The sequence below is a fragment of the Pseudopipra pipra genome, chromosome 1, assembly GCF_036250125.1.
Source record: "Pseudopipra pipra isolate bDixPip1 chromosome 1, bDixPip1.hap1, whole genome shotgun sequence".
In the NCBI taxonomy this organism is placed as follows: domain Eukaryota; kingdom Metazoa; phylum Chordata; class Aves; order Passeriformes; family Pipridae; genus Pseudopipra; species Pseudopipra pipra.
The window spans coordinates 112994699-113013927 of NC_087549.1; the positions used below are offsets into that span (position 1 = coordinate 112994699).

The window sequence follows — 19229 nt, forward strand, 5'->3', positions numbered from 1 at the left end:
TTATCTTTCTGTATTTTCCTATTTTCATCACAAGTGCAAGCATAGATAGGTCTTGGCTAGGATATCTGTTTCACTGACATAAAATACTTGACAAATTAAATTGCCAAGTATTTTCCCAAAAACAAACCATAAAGCTGTCAGTAAGGTTTGCATCTTACCATGAAACACTTCAGAAAAAGAGACTTATATGTAACTCCCTAATTAATATCTACTCACTATAGCTAAATAACCAAATTTTTTTTCACATACATTTAACTATTGGAAAGAAATTTAAACCGCTCATCAAATATTTACCAGTAAGTACTCTGCCTTACATTTATACATGAAAACTGACAAAATACTCAGGTTATAAACAAAGTGCCCTCATCCAATATATATGCAGGCATGTCAGTGCGGAAAAAACACATTGCCACAGAAAAGAATTAGCACATGGCAAGACAGATACCTCAAGACTGTTGCCAAAAATATTTCAGCAGTAAGAAAGTTAAAATGGTTGTACAACGCTCCCAGAAATTACTTTCTCTGATTAAAAAGCAAATAGATTGAAGACGAAGAAAGAATTCACACTGTAATGAGCAGAAAGACATAAGGGGATAACCCACATGAAAAACACTTGTTTTTCTGAAAGTGGCACTGCCAACTTGGAAGGCAGAAACCGAAAACCTGAAGGGGGCCTGCTGGAGAGCCACGTCCAGGGTTGAAGAACCTGACATATGAACATAGGCTGAAGAAATTGGGTTTGCTACCCTTCGACAGGAGAAGGCCTGGAAGGGTGGGTAAGATCTAATCATAGTCTTCCAATGCCTAACAAGTAGCTTTCAAGAAGACAGATATACCCTCTTCGCAAGGATGCGCAGCAAAAGGACAAGAGGCCACGAGCCACAAGTTGCACCAGGGAAATTTTTTTCTTCCATAGAAAAAAACCACAGTTTTTTGCCATGAGAATAATTAAACAGTGGAACAGGCTGCCTAGAGAAGTGGTGAACTTTCCCTCATGTCAAGTATCCAAGCCTTAGCTTATCTTGACAAGGACATGGACAATGTAATCTAGGGTCCTGCTTTCAGCAGAAGGTTAGGCCAAATAATCTCCAGAGGTCCCCTCCAATCTGCATTGCTGTCTGACTCCATATGTGAAACTCTGCAGCTACTGTTACATCAGTACCTGTCACAAACACAGAAATAATTTCACAAAAAATAGCACTTTATGCACAGCTGTTTTGCTTCAACTTTTGCACTTTTATAACTCCACTAGTGTCAATGGATTTATACATGTGTCTGTGCTGATGCAGCCTATTTTTCTGCATTTTTTCCCAGTTTCTTTACTATGTAAAGTTGGCCAATGCATAAGTGTATATCTAGCATATCTGCTAAATCCCAGACTCCTGAGTTCTGCATGAATAAAGCTATTTGCTCCACACATGTGGAACACTATTCCATGCAGGACCACGCCTTACTTCTATCATGTCAGAATGAAGTTGTGTACATTATTGCCAGAAAATAAGCCAACTAGTACTGTTTTGTGAAAAAACAGTTACCCAACTTCATTGGGAAAAAACAGATTGCACTGAAATCTGTTGCAAAACATTTAAGGATTTTTTTTTAAAGGAAAAGAAAAAAGGAAAATACTTTTACTTTGATGTAACAATCCACCTAAAATTGCTTTTGCTCAGGAAGTGGATTCAAAAGATCTTTAACTGCACTCAGGATGCAATGTTTACTGATTTTCAAGTTTATGTAGAATGCAAATTATGATGATGCCTTGTCACCTACTAGACTCCAAACTGCTTGACTCTGATAGTGTTTCCCAGTTTATTTGGCACATCATCTCAGAAACAACTGTCAAGCTTACTGTTGAACTGACTGAATGTTGGGGCCATTACACTGAGTGCTCAGCAGAAGCTCAGTTTCTATTGTACACCACACAGCTTTTGATGAAGAAATATGCTTAATAAAATGGACCTCTAGAGAAAAGCAGAGGTACCAGACAACTTTCAACCACTTTGATTTTGGATCAGCTTTATTAACAAGCTACGAATCTCACTTTCCAGCCTTCGATAAATGGACTGTCAGCTCCTCCTCATCTAGAAAAAACAAGGGCTACTTCCCTTATTCCACTCCATACTTCTTACAGAAACGACTTTTCGATATAGGTTTTTTATGATGTTCATGAAGATCTAATTTCAAATCCTTATGAGAACTCTATGAAATTAAATCGATGCAGCCCAATTGTTTAAGCCATGTTTATTACAAATAAACCAGTCATATCCTTACATGAAGGGCCCATCTATACCATAGCTGACTACATTCTTCCCAAAACCATATTTGTAGTCTGTAAGGTCAGATTTTATACTACGGTTACCAAGAGAGACCTCCATTATTACTTATTATTTCCAAGCTAATCTCCAAATGCCTCGATGTGACCTAGAACATTTAGGCTAAATGCACTTCCGCAAAAAAGCTTCGCATTAGTTTACCACACTTGAGTGCTGGATACATGAGTTACTTTTGGAAACCAGGATACACTCATGTTAAGCTGTATTTTACAGCTACTGGTTCAAAACACTCCTACTGATGTACTGTACAAAAATCACTACTAAGAGTTGCACATACAACTGATTTCTTGAACTCAACTTTCATAGTAGTCCCGGAACTGACTTAATTACCATTCTTTGGATTTATGAGAGTCTACTTTAAAAAGAAACAGTCACCAGGAACAAAACTCTTTCTCAACAGTTTTCAGAGAAAAATAAAAAAAGCACTGCAGAATTAAGGTTAGACCTTGTTTTAAACCACTCCCCCAACTATCCACCGAATTTCTTCAGAGCAATTTTCTTTTTTTTTTGGTTCCAATCAGTGTAGGAAGTCAGAAGTGATTGGGAACAGTTTCACACGAGCACAGACGCGTGCTTGGAATGTCCTACTTTGCACCTGCAGTACACACCAGAATTATGTGTGTACAGTAAAGCCTGAATAACTAAACACACTATGGGATAAACTATTTTAAAATTATGTCAATAAGGATTTATTGTTTCCTGTTTTAAGGACATTTGCTTACTTCTTTTTGTTTGAAAACTGCACTGGCTGCACTCAGTTAGCATCCATCCATACGTAAAAGAGGGGAGTTTCATCATTCTGCTCCTGGTTCAAATCATGTTGCCATGGAAGCAGATGTTGAATTGATGAAAATAGGTCAACTGTTCAAAAAAAATCACTGGTTTAATACTTCAAAAAATTTTATTATATGTGATTTTAATGCTTGCCATTATTTTGCAATTGGTAATATTTTATTCTATGCTATTCTAATTAGCATTTACTTCACTCACACAATACATATTCCCACCAAAAATGTAGACAGCAGTAGAGTTGTTAATGAAAACAAAAATATTTTGCATAAATCTGTAGGGGCTGGGTATAGAATACTTACAAGAATATCAACCACAGTTCTTCATTACTCCAGTAGTGGATGGTGTTAAATGTTGCCATATACACTGTTTCCATTTGAGGAGTATTATTATTAAAAAGCACTAGCATTTAAAAAAAAAACAACAACCAAAACAAACAACAAAGCAAAACAGGACATTGCTAATATCTATGCTTGGTTTTGACAGCAACAGTGCTTTTCTGTTTAGCTTTGCATCAAACAGATACATGAATATTCAACTGGAGTCTCAATTACTTAAAACTGATTAAAATACTTAGCTAAGATTTAAGTAGGCTACCCCATCAAAAGAACACATGAAAACATACTTAGCCAACTCAAAGAAATTTCTTTCTTAACATTTCCAAACTGCCTGCCAAGCTGCTGTCAAAATAGCATAAACACACTGTAAAATGCTCACCTTGACCTGCAGCAAACACCGGAAAATAAAATAACTCACCTGAATCATGTTTCTGAATCTCTGCTAGGTGATCTAAAACACTTTCCTATCAACACCCTGATACATCCAAATTTTTTCCTACCTTGACATTGATGTAATTTAGATGCACCAGGTTTGTCCTAGAGGTTTAATGTGATATATTCTGTTCCTGAATTTTTCTTTACCACTGAAATGCAGAGTTTAATTATTAATGAATATAGTAAAGGTGCATGGTAATACATGACATTTGTGCTCCTTTCATGGTTCAGAGATCTTCCTGTAGGTTAAATAGTACTTAAAGGAGAAAGGGTCAGTGGTGCAGACATCCCACAAATTAATCCAGCACAAACCTGCCATAGCACTACTGTGTGTCTTCCACACACAGTTGCTTCTGCCCTGCTCCCCAGTGAACTGGGCCAGACAGCTTCTCCCAGATCAATTCCCTAATGTGGGTCATTATGCACCAGATAAAAGAAAGTCCCAGTGTAACAGATAAGATGGGAATAAATATACAGGAAGCAAAAGCAAAAACAGCCTCATCTCTTTAAGCTGCCATAAATCTGTACTGCTGCTGTTCATAGTCCCACAGCATCTAGTACCACTCCCTTCATTCAACATTTAGTAATCAATGTTTTAACCTGAAATATGTACAGCAGAACCTCTGATAAAAAAACATTTCTGTAACTGAGGATATGTTTAACTGTCAACACAACTGAAAACATCTTCAACAGAAGCAAAACTTACGTTTGCTGTGTTCATTTTCATATAGTTTTTAAAATAAAATTTCTGTATAAAATGTGTTTCATTTTGGAGAACGCTTTTGGACTCCAGAAAGTTCAAAATTTGTGTTACAAAACTTTTTGCAAGATTGGAGAACCTGAGCTAGTCTCTATGTCTTTAGATATTAAAACAAACAAAACAAACAAAGAACAACAACAAAAAAACCCACACCCATGAAGTTGATAAATATTGTTTAAAAGGCACTGAGAGAGTGTCCTTACAGCGATTGCAAAAGTCTTACATTTCACATGGAATAGTTTTGGAACTGTTTATAACCAACAACATTCCAAAAAAATCAAATGGCTCGTTATGCTGCAGAAACATACTGTAAGACTCATATGTTGGTTTTGTATCTTTGTGTTTTCTCAGACAATAAATAGTCTGTAATAACAGAAAAACAGCCACAAAAAACCCCTCAAACTAGCATACTTAACATTATCAAGCATACTGGATACTTCTGATTAAAACTGTTTTTTAAATAGACCTTTTCTGACCAGTGCATTATGACTTGCTTTGTTGGTGTTGGTTTTGGTGGGTTTTTTGAATTAAGAAGGAGGAGAAAACTTTTCTTTAACCAAATGGTTACCTTTCCTCTCCTCTAGCTCATCCAGCATTAGCCTCCAACAGTCCCTTCATACAATGTTAATTATAGATTGGTGGTCTTCAACAAAGTTGCTTCTCTGTATAAGACATTTTTCCCTTCTCTTCCCCTCAGTACTAATTTATCTTTTCTCTCCAAACTTTCTTCCCTTTGTTTTCTGAATCTCCCTTTCCACCATGTTTATAGCTGTTTTGAGATACAATGTTAAAAAGTAATTCCAAGAGCTACCTAATTACCATGCTGCAATTTCTGTCCCCTAAGGGCTGCATATACACAGAATTCAAATTTAGAGAGAAAAACGTTGATGTTCTCCTGTGACCTACCAAGAAACAGAGGTCAGCCCAGAGATCACCCAGCCAGCTTCACATTCAAACAGATAAGAGGGGAATACACTGCAAGCGAAAGCAAAAACAGCTCCATCTCTTTAAGCTGCCATAAATCCATCCTGCTTACAGTTAGTCATACAGTTTTCATAATATCATCTCTCTAGGTATGTTGTCCAGTAATAAACTATATAATTAGAATTATTTTACCAAATTACAATATCTCACTGAGATTAATGTAAACATTCACATGTGCATAATTGAAGAGCAATTCAATTGGGCTGCCTGTAGACCCTAACTTCAGCAAACTAGCTGACATGATTCATATTTGGAGCTAATTCTGCAAACCTCAAGGCTTGGAAAATAAAATTCAAAGCAAGCTCATAATTAATTGCATAACATTTAACACCTGTAAAAAGAACAACAAAGAAATATGTGCTCCTGGTGCACCTCGGTAAGGCGACGCACTTTAATAACTACACAGACACAATCCAGACCTATTGCCACAAGGAAAGTAATCCAGTTCCTAAAGGCTAAAACAGCATAATGATGAAAGTCAAGGCAATGCTACACAAGAAAACTCCAAAGGGAAGATATATAAGGGCAAAGTCCTGCAATCTCAGTTATTATGTAAAATGTCCACAGATGTCCCTCCATGTCTGAAAAAGAATGACACTCAAGTGCTTACTATACAGAATTAGGAAAAAATTAAACCCAAATTCTGTTACAATTACCAATATTTACAGTCATCATTCACAGTTGTTTCACATAAGCCTTACAGGATACATCCCATAAAGATTATGTACAAAGTCTTTTTAAGATATGCTAGGGTCACAAACCAAGCAGAGAAATAACCAGTTCACAAAAATTTGATTATTTGGCTTCTTGAAATAGCACTACTAAATACCTGAAATACATGAAGCCACAAATAAACAGTATCTTGGGAATGCATGGGAAAGTATGGCAACAGCATTCACAGTACAGAAAAACACGGAAAAGAAAGAACTCAAAAAGCAAGACTTTGAAACTCTTCTTTGATAGGGAAATCTTCATTTCCTTTTAATATAAGGTGCAAGGGAAAGTCTACTTCCTGTTGTCATTTTCACTGGTGTTTGTGTTATTTGCCAAAACATGCATTGTTTGAAGGCACACTTACCTCTATGAATGCCACAGTCAGAACAAGGTCCATTTTTGAGTCTGGGAAAAGCGCATCCACTTGTGGAGACATTCCAATCAGCATACAATTAGTTACAACTGATATTACACTCATAGTTTCAAAAGCCAACTGAAATAAAACACAAATATATTTATAGTTATGACCATTGCCTCTAATTTACCAGTCCCCAAATTGCTCTGGACAATACCTCTCTCTTCATTAAAGCCTCAAAAGACCCATCAGCTTAAATTTTTATTTTCCTTCATCTTTTGAATTCTATGGCATAAGACTTGTTTGGCAAGCAGTCCAGACTTCATCAGCTTGACAGGCAAAGACAAAACCACAACAAAGTTGTAACCTGAACACGCAAGAGAGTATGCACTCATCTACAGTTGTACTCCTGAACAAATTTATTTCAGGATAAAGGAAAAATTGCAAAGTTCATAGAGGAACTAATATTCTTAACAGTGGTTTTAGATGTTTTATCTGAATGTTAAGTAATGGAAAAAGGTAAGGATGGTTTAGAATGACTTGTAGAACGACTTTTCTAAATCACAACTAGTTGCACAAGCTGAAATTTATTGAAAGATTTACATTTAAACACATGCAATAGCACAAGTCTAAGAAGTTCTTGCCTACTCCTAAAGCTCCCACGAAATGTCTGAAAATATTAATACAGCTTAACAATTGCATTTGCAATATAATGGTTACTTATTCCAAGGTCCTGTCTGGAAGGAGAAAGACTGACATTGAATTGTAGGAACTGTCACAATGAATTAGCAAAAGTAGCTTTCTCCTTGAAAACAAGCTGGTGACTCAGCTCACCTGGTAAAATGATTGCAGTATTCCTTTAACAGAAATCTTTCAGCAAATACTCTAACTTCCCATATGAAAGAGAAAACTTGGAAATTTAGTTATTATTTTTAATTCAAAAAGCAAATGCATTTCTACTATTAATTAAAAAAATGACACCATAAAAAATAAAAGACTGTACCAGTATTGTTATAATTTTTCAGCCTACTCTCTTGATTGAAACAAACTATTCTAGCCAAACAAAATGCTATTCATATACCTGCAGCTATGCTTGTGACTTATGACCACAGCCTGATTTTTCTGGTGCTCACACCACTGGTCAATGCAGCTATGCCATCAAGATGTCAGCAGCATAGATTTGGACTGAGAAAATACATTCCATGTTAAAATGCAATCAGATTATAATTCACACATTTTAATGACATATTATTAAAAGACTTATAAGTCCACCTCAATATCTATGTGTCTAGTGAACATTGCTCAAAATCCTTGGTTTGCATGTTTTTACAGTATGTTTCACTTGAGGTTTTATGATTTCATTTCTCATCTCTCATTTGTTTCACTTGATAATATTTACATCCCCTCCAAAATAAATAATTGATTAGTTAATTGTGCCCTTTGTTTCCATTACATATCACTAGAAAACTTGTTAAATAAAACTAGAATATGAATCATCCCCTAGAAAGTTCCCCCAACACACTTCACACTCCCTTATCAAGCCACTGCTATTAGAGAACACTGGAGTCTCTGGATGAAACTTAGTTGCCTCCTTTCTTTCCAGAAAATACTCTTGTCAGGATAAGTTCACTGATGCAACACACTCAACAAGCTCCAAAATAGCTGGTGCTGTCATGATTGCATGGGCAAAGAACTGAGGACAGAAAATCCTTAACCCAGTACTACCAGCATGAAATTGTTTGGATAGACTACAGCGTTCAGGCTGTGCAGAAAGTCCCAGCTCCTGCTCACAGATCCAGGTTATTTTAAAATTAGTCACCCTGAGTACCAGTGTTCACAAGGGCACAAGCCAAACATGTGGCTTATCTATTCTTCCATTTTTTTGAAACCCTTGCTGAGCTCCATGCTTCTGAGATTAAATCAGATATTACCATTTCTAAAATATGCAGGCTATAAAGAGTACCAGGCAGTATCTGGAAGCTTTGCTATGTTGCATTGCAACAGGAGTACAATACATATACAAGAACTAAAAGAAAGATTTGTTTTCCTTTCAAAGGCAACTGAAAGACATGTGGTCAAAAACCCCACCAAAAAAAATCACTTGGATGTATAGTTGGATAGAAAATATTGTAAGGCATTGAAGAGAACAAAGTACCTACTGAAATTTGAAGTGGCTCATGGGCCAAACACACAGCTTAAATATATTTGTTGAAACCTCTTTTAAAACAAATGAACAGAAAAAAGACACAAAAATTACCTGCCAAACACCAATATTTGCTGTGGGTTCTGCAAATGGACGCTTGTAAACTCTGCACATCTTTAAGGCATCAGAGTAGATCTCTGTGATATTGTTTAACACTGCAAAGACAGCTGCCAGTGGATAAACACATGAGAAAAGACTCACATAGCCAAACTGTAAGAACAACTCCAGGTAATCATCAAAAGTACCCTGAAAAACAGAGCAAAAATAAGAACAACTGTAACCTACAAAAAACAGATGAAGAAACACAGTAATAACAATAGAACTGTAAACACGTTTCCTCATCCCGAATCAGTTTTTTGGGAATGACTGCTGATAGAAAACAACAATTAAAAAACTCTCATCTAGTTAATTTGTAATTATTCGATTACTCAAAACTTCTTATAAGGGAAGGCCAAGGTTTTTCCTTTTCCATAATGCATTTTCTGGAAGTCACACTTCTTATCCTTATAATATGAAGTATGAATATATTCATCCAATTCAAGTTCCTGACTATCTCAGCGAAGCAGTAACAGAAGGAACAGTGGGGAATAGGAAAACAACACCATGCATTTAAACTGTCAGAATATTCTCCTAAGAGCATTGTGGCAATAGAAATCCTAGTATTTCAGACTGACCATAAAAGACCTAACAGAAAGGCTGGTTTGGTAGATAGGCAACTCTTTTCTCGTACTTCTGCTTATTTATTTCAAAATGAGTAGGTCAGTTAGTGGCCCACTTGAAGGATGAAATGACACAATTCAGCACTGACATCTGAAAGGAACAACTAGTGCAAACAAACAAAACCTATTTTAACAAATCCACAACACATCAATCACCTGATCTTTAAACCAAGAATGTGGGTACTTACATGCTTATTAAGTATTCACATGTAGGTTTATCATATATTTGCATACTGGTTTTGTAGTATTAATAATAGTCTTCTATTACTGCAGCAATTATTTATGAAAGAACTGAAACAACCACTTTTAAATAAAAAGCATTCACTGAACAAAGGATGGTGAAATACCACAAACAAGTTAAACTGGGATCTAGCTATCTTATATTTACACAGACTCACATATTGTCCTATCTCTCAAAATTTAAATCTTGAAAACTTGACAGTAACTGAGATTATTACAGGAACCACATAAAATTAGTTTTGGCTTAGACACATGGTTCTCTAATATTTTTTGCCCATTATAGCTGTTAAACCGACTACCCTTTTTCAGCATCTCTTGCTTTTTTCCCTAGCAAACAGAGAGAGAGGTAGTAGAAGCCTGCAAGCTCAGGAATCAACACCGGGTGCTCATTAGTTGCATTTTCATTTGAGGTCATTTTTAAGTTGCACAGTTTAGCTGGGTCTGACAAACCAACCTGCAGGCCAAACCATGACGAGCTACCTGACTTCTAAAGCCATTAAGATTTTTCCTCAGAAACATTTTGTACAAACGCTGGATTTTATTAGGGTCTTTCTTAGGGACATTTGTGCAGGATCCCTCACTGGAGTGGCAGCCACATTATCTGTTCCTGCTATCCCTTTCTCAGACAACTGTTGCAGTCAGAGAGCATTGGTTCCCTTTGTGCCCCTCCTTCTGCACAGTAACTGCACAGTATTCCCACTGCTTCCTCACACCTTTCTTCACATTTCCTTGCTGACTTTTAGAACAGCAGAGTATGAAAAGAAAATAAGTATTTATTTATGAAACTTTGTGTTAGAAAACAGGGAGTCTGATACGACGTTCAAGACATTTCTAATTGTGCCACTGTCAGCCGTGAGATCAGCACATGAACTACAGCATCAAGAAAACAAAACCAACAAAAATTCAGAAATTCAGGGAGAAAATGAACTAGAGGAGAGAAGCAGAAATTCTAAAAAAATAACTAAAAAATTACTGCAGCATGTTTTTGCATCTTAAATAGGGTTAAGGCCTGGAGATTTGAAAAGTGAGAAAGAACAAGGACAAAGAAAATAGAGAATTAAATGCTGAAGAGCATGTAAAGGAAGGAAAACAAAAGACAAAAGCCTGAAACACAGAATTCTGTCAAGATGCCTGCTAAACTCCTCAGGTACTAAACATAGTCAAATGCTTCCCCCTTGTGACAGCTTTAATTTTAGAAATATTCTTGCCTGCTGACAGCTCACTGCTTGCAAACAAATCAGTGGTCTAATATTATGTGTTCTCAAGCACACAACAATTACAGCATTTAGACTGAAAACAAAATTAAGGCCTTGAGTACACAGTACCTTGAACTGAAACTGAGGTTAGCAGTGCACATGTTCAAGGCAAAGTCCTAAACTCTACAACTGACCTCTTGGATCCCTGCAGAAAACTATTCAGGGCACAACAGCACAACAGGTGCAGATTCATTTGATCTAGCTCTGCACAAGAAGCACTGGGCAATGTGACTCAAAGACACCACACTGGCTTTGTATGTGACAGCTGAGAATAGAAAGTCAGCTCAGGTCTAAGAGCCAGAGCTCATCTGCTCAGGCATACCAAGGCCTGATGCTGACACACAGTGTTTGGAGCTGTGCAGGTGCAGTGCTGGACTGTGCTGATCAGTTCAGACATAACTCAGGGATATCTGCTGTGCTCCCCAAGGCAAGACAGACATGCTGTCTAAATCCATCTCCTTCCGTATCAAACATGGGAAATACCAGTCTTCACATAGGAAAGCAAGTAGTAACATTTGTACAGTTTTTCAATTGTAAAGGTGCTATCTCTTTCTCCTCTTCCCATTTCATGGCACTTCATGCAGGAAGAGAGGAATGTGATATGGTATTAATATCAAATTTCAAACTGCTGATCTCTACCTTTTACATAAAAGGCACACTATCTACATGTAATTCTTACTCTGTAGAAGTACTGTAAATCACACAGTATTAAGACTCTTGTGACTATGCTTGCAGCACCTGATCAAGAAAGCTATCAGCCAGTCTTTAAGGCCTTAACATACATGCCAATATCTACTTTGTCAATTCTTTTAGAACTGCAAATAGTGAATTGCAAGAAGTGTGTTAAATACAATTAAAAATTATACTGGGTAGGAGGTGGTCAGGAACAGAACCAGGAAGACAGTGAATGCAAAAGCTGTGGTTTCATGAAGCAAGAGGTTCCAGCAGCAGTATTCTTTGGAAGAGTTGGTTTCTTCCGCTCTCTCCATTTCTGGCCCCATCCACACATGAGCACACTCTCTCTCAGGCTTTAGTTTAACTGACTGTTTAAACCAGTATCACTGCAAAATCAAACCAGAACAACCTCCCTCTTCCCTATGCCAGGCTACTCATCCTGGTAGCCTTCAGGTTACTCTTGGAGATTAAGGGTATATTATACAAATACTTCTTTCCACTGATAAACAGGATCACGTAGCTCCAGATACAGCTGTTCATTCTTTCTCCTTCATTCTGGTGTAACAGGGATCCTGCACTGTATCCATTTCTTGATCCAGAGCACCATGTAGCTGCATAGACAATACCACCAGCAAAATTGATGAAGCTGGAAATAAGCTGTCAGGCCAGACAGCCAGAAATATTTTCATTTGCCCTGGCTGATGCTTCTGTCAACTACAGCCCAGAGAACTTTTAACTCTTTTACAGTGATATAACATACCAAATAGGTTCCCATTTCTTTCTCCATATTGACTTGTTCAGCTAATGACAGGTCTGTATCAGTTTTCTGAGAACAAGTGAGTTTCTTCATCCTCTTGTTATGTCTCTTTTGGAGCCAGTAAGGAAGCAAGGATTCTGCAAACTGATTGAGGATCTGCGAAGTTATCAGCAAAGTGGCCAAGCTCTTAAGTTTAAAAAAGAAATAAAAATAAATAGAACTGTGATAAATGTATGATCATTTGCAATTCTGTGTGTTCTAGTAACACTGTGAGTTATTATACTATGACAGAAAAAGGCCAGCCTAACAAACCTAGCAACAGCACATGAAAAGTATAAATGCTCTAGTTCCCATTCTTTGCTATACACTGAAAAGGACAAAGTAGGAGTTAGAAGACTAAATATTTTGTGGATCTGGATGTATCCTGGACACAAGTGCACCAAGTACAATGAAAGGTAACACTTAACATATGCCAATGACAATCATGGAGCTAAAAAATCTTTTTTTCTACATTTTTTCTTCTTGCTTTTACCTGAAGGTAGATGAAATATCACAAATGTTATGTCTGGTATAGATATGCCAAGTGTTTTGCTAGAGATCACTTTAAAGGAACAGAGATCTTGAGCTGAAGTTCTTGTTGTACTGCTCATTATGTTTGGAGCAAAAATATTTTCCTTATACCCATTTTTCATGCATTTGAGTGCATGAAAGATATTAACAACAGAAAGTTGATTTAAAATACTAACTACAAATTATTTTTGCCTTTATTTATTTACAGATCCTCACTGTAGCCATAAACTTAATCATGCTCCCATCATCGAGAGTCTCTCATTAAGAACCCCACAGAGATAATAATTTTCTGACATAAAAGGAAATAAAGAGGAAATGAAAATTTCCCAGCCTCATCTGTGTAAGGGAATAATCGATTTATTTGAAAACAGTTCCTCATTTATACAGAGGGAAAGAATTGCTCTATTCCATTATGATTCTGCAACAGTGCTAGGGGAACTTAAATACAGAAGACGGATTCCTAAGAAAATATATTTATGAAATATATTAATTGTCAAGCTAATGTTTTAGAATAATAATTAAATACTAAAGTCCTGTTTCAATCAATCCTTCATTTTCCTAGATTCATCAACATTCTTAAGATGCTCTTGGAACTCACCTGCCTCAAAAGCTTCATATCAAACAGCACAAAGGCAATGTAGAAGAGAGATGCAAAACAATTTAAGAAGTTGAACTGCAAATAAAAATATTTAGTTTCAGTGCTCAAGCAAAAGTTCAGCTGCAGAATATCATCTAACTTAACAGATATCTTGACTAAACAGCTTCCATGCAGATGTAAACTGTTCCTTAAAATTTTCTTTACCATGTTTAAAATTTAGGTCAGAAAAATGATTTAACAAAAAAGTCAACAAAAAAACTCAAAACAAAACAAAACCACACACTAAAAATCCACCACACTGAAGGAAATAAAAAAGGAACTCTGGAAGAGACTTAAACAATCTTTTCAAAAAGGAAATTAATTAAACCAATCTTGGCAACTGCTTTTACTGAACATCTTATACACAAATTTAAGATTTACAGTACAATTCCTTAGAACCAGCGTCACACTGACTATATACCTGAAAGAGCAACCAAACACATATACATACACACAAAAGCTAGTTGTTCAGAGACACAAAGTAAATAGATCAGTATATACTATAAACTGTACAGGAACAGACTGATGGACATTTCCAGCCTCCTCTGACCAGTTATCTGAATGGTAGTACATAAAAGTTAATACATCAGTTTTAAAAAAAATGTGGTTAACCATAAAATCTTCCAAAAACTAAATGGAATAGCTCCCTGTTGAAGACAGGATCACAGCAATTAATAGGAGAGAATATATAGAGAGAATATATAGAGAGAATCCTAATGAAAGAACAATCAATACAAATAAAAAGTCAACTTCTGCTATAAAAAGAGGCATCTAAAATAGTCTAGCAGTTACTGTAACCACAATAGAAGTCTTGTTTACTCTGACATTTGTGCTTGTATTTGGCCTTGAACAAAAGTGTAGGTCAGTGAGGTAATGCTAGGAAAGCAATAATAAAACACATGACAAGCTGTCTTTTTAAATAATCTTAAAAGCTGCTTATACTACATACTTACCACCAAAACCTTCAGAATTAAATGATTCTGATACGAAGATTCCAGCCTGTGATTTTCTAAAATATCAAAAAAATTATTGATCAGTAAACAGCAGAAGCTCTTATCATACACTAGACATTGTTATACAAAGGATAAAGAGACTTTTCCTCCACCTAAAAATTACTCATCTAATAGTTTATGTTCCTCCAACAGTTTATGGGAAAAAGAATTTATATTTAAGTGAGGTACCAGTACCTCACTTAATCTGTGAAGCTAATCTGATGTACAATATTATCATACATGTTTTTGTCTACAACTCCAGTATTTTTTCTACTGCAAAGAAAGAAAAAACATCCATCATTCTTAACACTTAACAAAATGTTTCTAGCTATTGATTGTTCTTTGGCTGAAAACTAATGCAAGACTAATGGGAATATAATACAAAAAGTAACAATACCAAATTTAATTCAAAACCAGTAAATGCTCAAAGAAATGCTCCCATCCATCTCCAAGAAATTTAGATCACACTCTATGCTCTAAAGCAAGACCAGAGTATGTGAAGTTCAATAGATGCATTACTCATTCTGAATTAGGATTTTCAGTTCATTCAAGATAAACTGTCAGAAGCTGATGTTTCAGGAGGGCTTTTTACCAGCAGGGAGAAGAAAAAAGTGAATGGGAGATTTCCAATTTCTTTCTGCTATTTTGTCAGATTGTACCTTTAAAGGCCTGGCTAAGGAGTAACTGAGAAAGCAGCACACTAACATGAGCTGTGTCAACAAGGTTGAAAGGAGACACCCGTCACCCATGGACCTTGCTCAGCACAAACCAGCAGAGTTCTATTCTGACAGGGGTGTGAAGTGGGGCCTGACATGTGGAAAATGCACTCAAGTGACTGAATGCAATTTTTACTTTCAGCTTTCGCTAAATGATCAGTTCTCATGACAAATGGCTGCAAGAGGTGTGCTTAAAATACCCCAGATTATTTCCCATGCTTTGTCAGTTTAGCTGTGTAAGTCAGATATTATCTGAAAATATGCCAGGTGGGAAAGAAGGTAAGACAGTTCAAAGCATGGCAGCATAAACATATTGGATAGAACAGAAAAGGCACAAGCTGTCAGTGTAGCAAATTACATAAATACTGTCTCTGCTGAATATGAAACATCAGCTTAAAACCAAAAATATCTGGATTAAAAAAAACCTTGAGTTGCCTTTAAAAGACATTTTAGTCTATCTGATCAACACAACTGGGTATTATGGAAAAAAGCTTTTTCCTGCAGTGTAGTAAAAACAATGAAACAAAACCGTCAACTGAACCTCAGATATGAATTTATAAGTCATTACTTAAATAAAAGCCTTGAACAGGCTTAAACAAATAAAGAAATTGCTTGCTTTTACTATTGTGGCTGTCAGGTTGAATTTGCTGAGCAAATCAATTTGGCATGCATAACCAAGCCCCACTTCAACACCTCTTTTTATTCTGTCTTCTGCATCAATCTCCCTTTTGCTTTATCTTTCTTCTGTTAATTTTCTGGGTCTCTGGCTTTAGTAATCTGGATTCTGTCCTACAAATTAATGCCATATGGAGCTACACAAAGCAGTTAACTCTCCATTAGCTTCATCTATTAACTTTGTCTGAAAGTGACTGCACATGTCTGTAGAAGTGCTAAAATTGAAAATAAACACTAGCATTTCACTATCCTTATGTCAGGTTACAAAACACAAGGCCCAATCTGTTAAATAAGCCACACATACAAGGGGAAGAAAAAGGCAATCTATTATAACATTCCTCCTCTTTTGAAAGTGCCCAGAGAAATATATTTTGATAGGGACATGAAATCACAGTCTTTGTTATATAAGTACCATACACAAACACTTTCATATGACATTTAGTTGGTGGGTTTAGATTTGGTTCCATTATCTCGGTGCCTCTGTCATCTGCACAGATGTATGAGGAGATTAAGATACACTCAGCAAACCCAGGTTTTGGGTGCAACTTGCCAGGGCAGTTCTTCCTGCCACCCATCCACCTCTGAGCTCCTTCCTCATGCTCTCATCTTGTCCCTTTTGTCACCACTACGGTTGATACAGCAAAACAAGGAGCTAATTAAGGGAAGGGGGACTTCTGCACCAAAGGAAGACAGCAGCTGAGGAAGAAGGCAGGATCACCCCTTCTGATAGCACGTCAGACACAGAGCAAATTAACCCAAATATGAAACTGCAATCTCAGAACACTCAAAATATAAGAAGTTAAAATAGCTATCTCTTTTACCCCACAGCAAAAAACTGCTTCAGGAAATTTCTTCATTTTCAGCATTCTGTTAAACAGGAGCTCACAGTAATGTATTCTACAAAGAAACAAAGTCTAAGCATCTGGGATTCTAACTTGAAGGACGAAGAATAAACAACTTTCTTACCCCATGATGTTAAGAATTCAGCAGCATACCGATAGATACGGTTCATAATTTCAATCACAACAGCATATATGATACTGGGCACATACAGCATCAAGCTGCTGAAGTTAGACTCGTTCTCATTGTGGTAATCCAGAGCCCACTGTTCCAAGTCAAAGTAAATCATCATCACGTACAGCGAGAAGTAGAGGCAAAGGCACACAAACGGTAAGGACACCAGATAAATCCGTAGCTGTCTCTTAATACTTGAGTACACTGGTTCCTCCCTCCCAGTGACAGGATTGATACCCAGGACACCATGGAAGCCTGGTCTTGGTTCTTCAAACTGTCGCTTCATCAACAGCGTCCCCCAACGGTACGTCAGGATGGCGCAAATCCGCTTCCAAACTTCCAGGATCACAGTGGACCAGAGCAGATTGAATGTGGCAAACATCACATATTTGTCATAGTCTTCCCACGCAAACACATAATAAGGAATCCCAATGACAGCCATTGGAATCAAAGCAAACGTGAAGTATTCTAAGAAGCCGAAGTAGAGAGCAATGGTCTCGCCAAAGTAGCAGCGTATGTCATCTGCAGAGAGAAATGAATCAATTAAGACTACACTTAAAACACAGACATCAACATCGGTACAATACCAAACTTGACTTTACACGAACTTTCCATTGGCCAGAATTTTTTTTTCTAAATAACACAATGAATACTATTGGGTTTTTTTTCTCCTTCTCCCTTATTCCAAAAACTCAGGTGGTTATCTGAATTATTTTCTTTTTATGTTGTATATATATACACACATACACATAAACATAGCATTCAGATGGTAAAGAAGTCAAATACCTCAATACTTATTATAGCAACATCAGATATCCAGAGGAAGAAAAAGAAAAAAAAAAAAGGGAAACCCCAACCAAACTGAAAACAGTATCATCTTGATTACAGAATTGATCAATGAATGGCTAGGATGGCATTGATGGCATTTGATATAAAACAAACCAAACTTTAACAGCAAGTGACACTTAGTTTCTGAAGATTCTCACTGGCATAGGTACTCCTGGGAAACAACTTTGTTTCAGCTTGCTCAGGGCCAAAAAGGGCTAGTTGTGCTTTGACAACCCCCAAGAAACTAAAGGAACAGATGGAAGGCATATTGAAATCTTTAATCTTAAACATGTCAGCACATCCAGGTTGAGATATTCTCTTCAGCAGACAACTGACAGATGAAATACACATTTGCTGTACTCACTAAGTCTGTCTGCTCAGGTGTTACAGAGACACGAAAAGTGCACTAGTAATGGATGTATTTCATCACAGATATATTACTTCCAAGAAGACAAGATCTCACTTATCTTACTAATAACAAAAAATATAGGAGTATTTTTCAACATAATCTAGAAATAGCACCACATAAGATATAGAAGTGCCTAGCAGAGTTTTGAATGCCAAAATATGTTTCACCTTTGCTTGCATGCCACTGCTACGTATTTACCAGCTTAACAAAACAGCCATAGAATCACGACCTCTGAATTGACACCCTCTGTAACAGACTAACACATCAAAGCCCCACTTGCAATACCAGAATATTCTTATGGCTCATGGTTTACAAAACACTACAGCAGAAGTTCACAGTTGCCCATCAGGTAAGTCTCTGAAAGCAGGAAGGAAAGGTAAACAGACAGAAGAATCAAACTCCAACATCCCTCTCAATTGCAAATTAATTAACAAATACATTCAAGTGTAGGTCATTAGCATCATTTCACACTCCAAGCATGCAACACTTAAATTCTTAAATAAGTACATACTTAACAGGTTCCTGGGATTTACGTTGACATTTTTTTATGTATTCAATGTCAGTCAAAAAAATGCTCTCTCACATAAACAAAAGACAAGCAGACAATAAGACTCCTAAGACAATACTCTGGAGGCAGGTATTATAGAGCCAGACCTTTAATGTCCTGCAGCTCAGGAAAGAATCTCAAGCAACTGCAAGACCCAGAGATTTATAATCAGCCAAACTCCCAAATGCTTACTTTCTTATTTTTAAGTTAAGTTCATGGGTTTAGAGTTTAAAACTTAACTTTCCACATTGCCAGACTAAAAGCTGTTTTAATTTTAAGATTA

At 36.7% G+C, this 19229-nt stretch overlaps 1 protein-coding gene across 2 annotated transcripts in view; it reads right to left on the minus strand.

Moving 5' to 3' along the window:
* The window catches only part of ANO10 (anoctamin 10), a 125111-nt gene that overhangs the window by 96158 nt on the left and 9724 nt on the right, over positions 1-19229 (minus strand). For both annotated transcript variants that reach the window (XM_064672101.1, XM_064672112.1), the window contains exons 6-11: positions 17115-17684; positions 14719-14774; positions 13727-13801; positions 12562-12744; positions 8966-9157; positions 6718-6846 (exon numbers count right to left, since the gene is read on the minus strand). In XM_064672101.1, the coding sequence (XP_064528171.1) occupies positions 6718-6846; positions 8966-9157; positions 12562-12744; positions 13727-13801; positions 14719-14774; positions 17115-17684 (1205 nt within the window). The remainder of the gene's footprint in view (positions 1-6717; positions 6847-8965; positions 9158-12561; positions 12745-13726; positions 13802-14718; positions 14775-17114; positions 17685-19229) is intronic.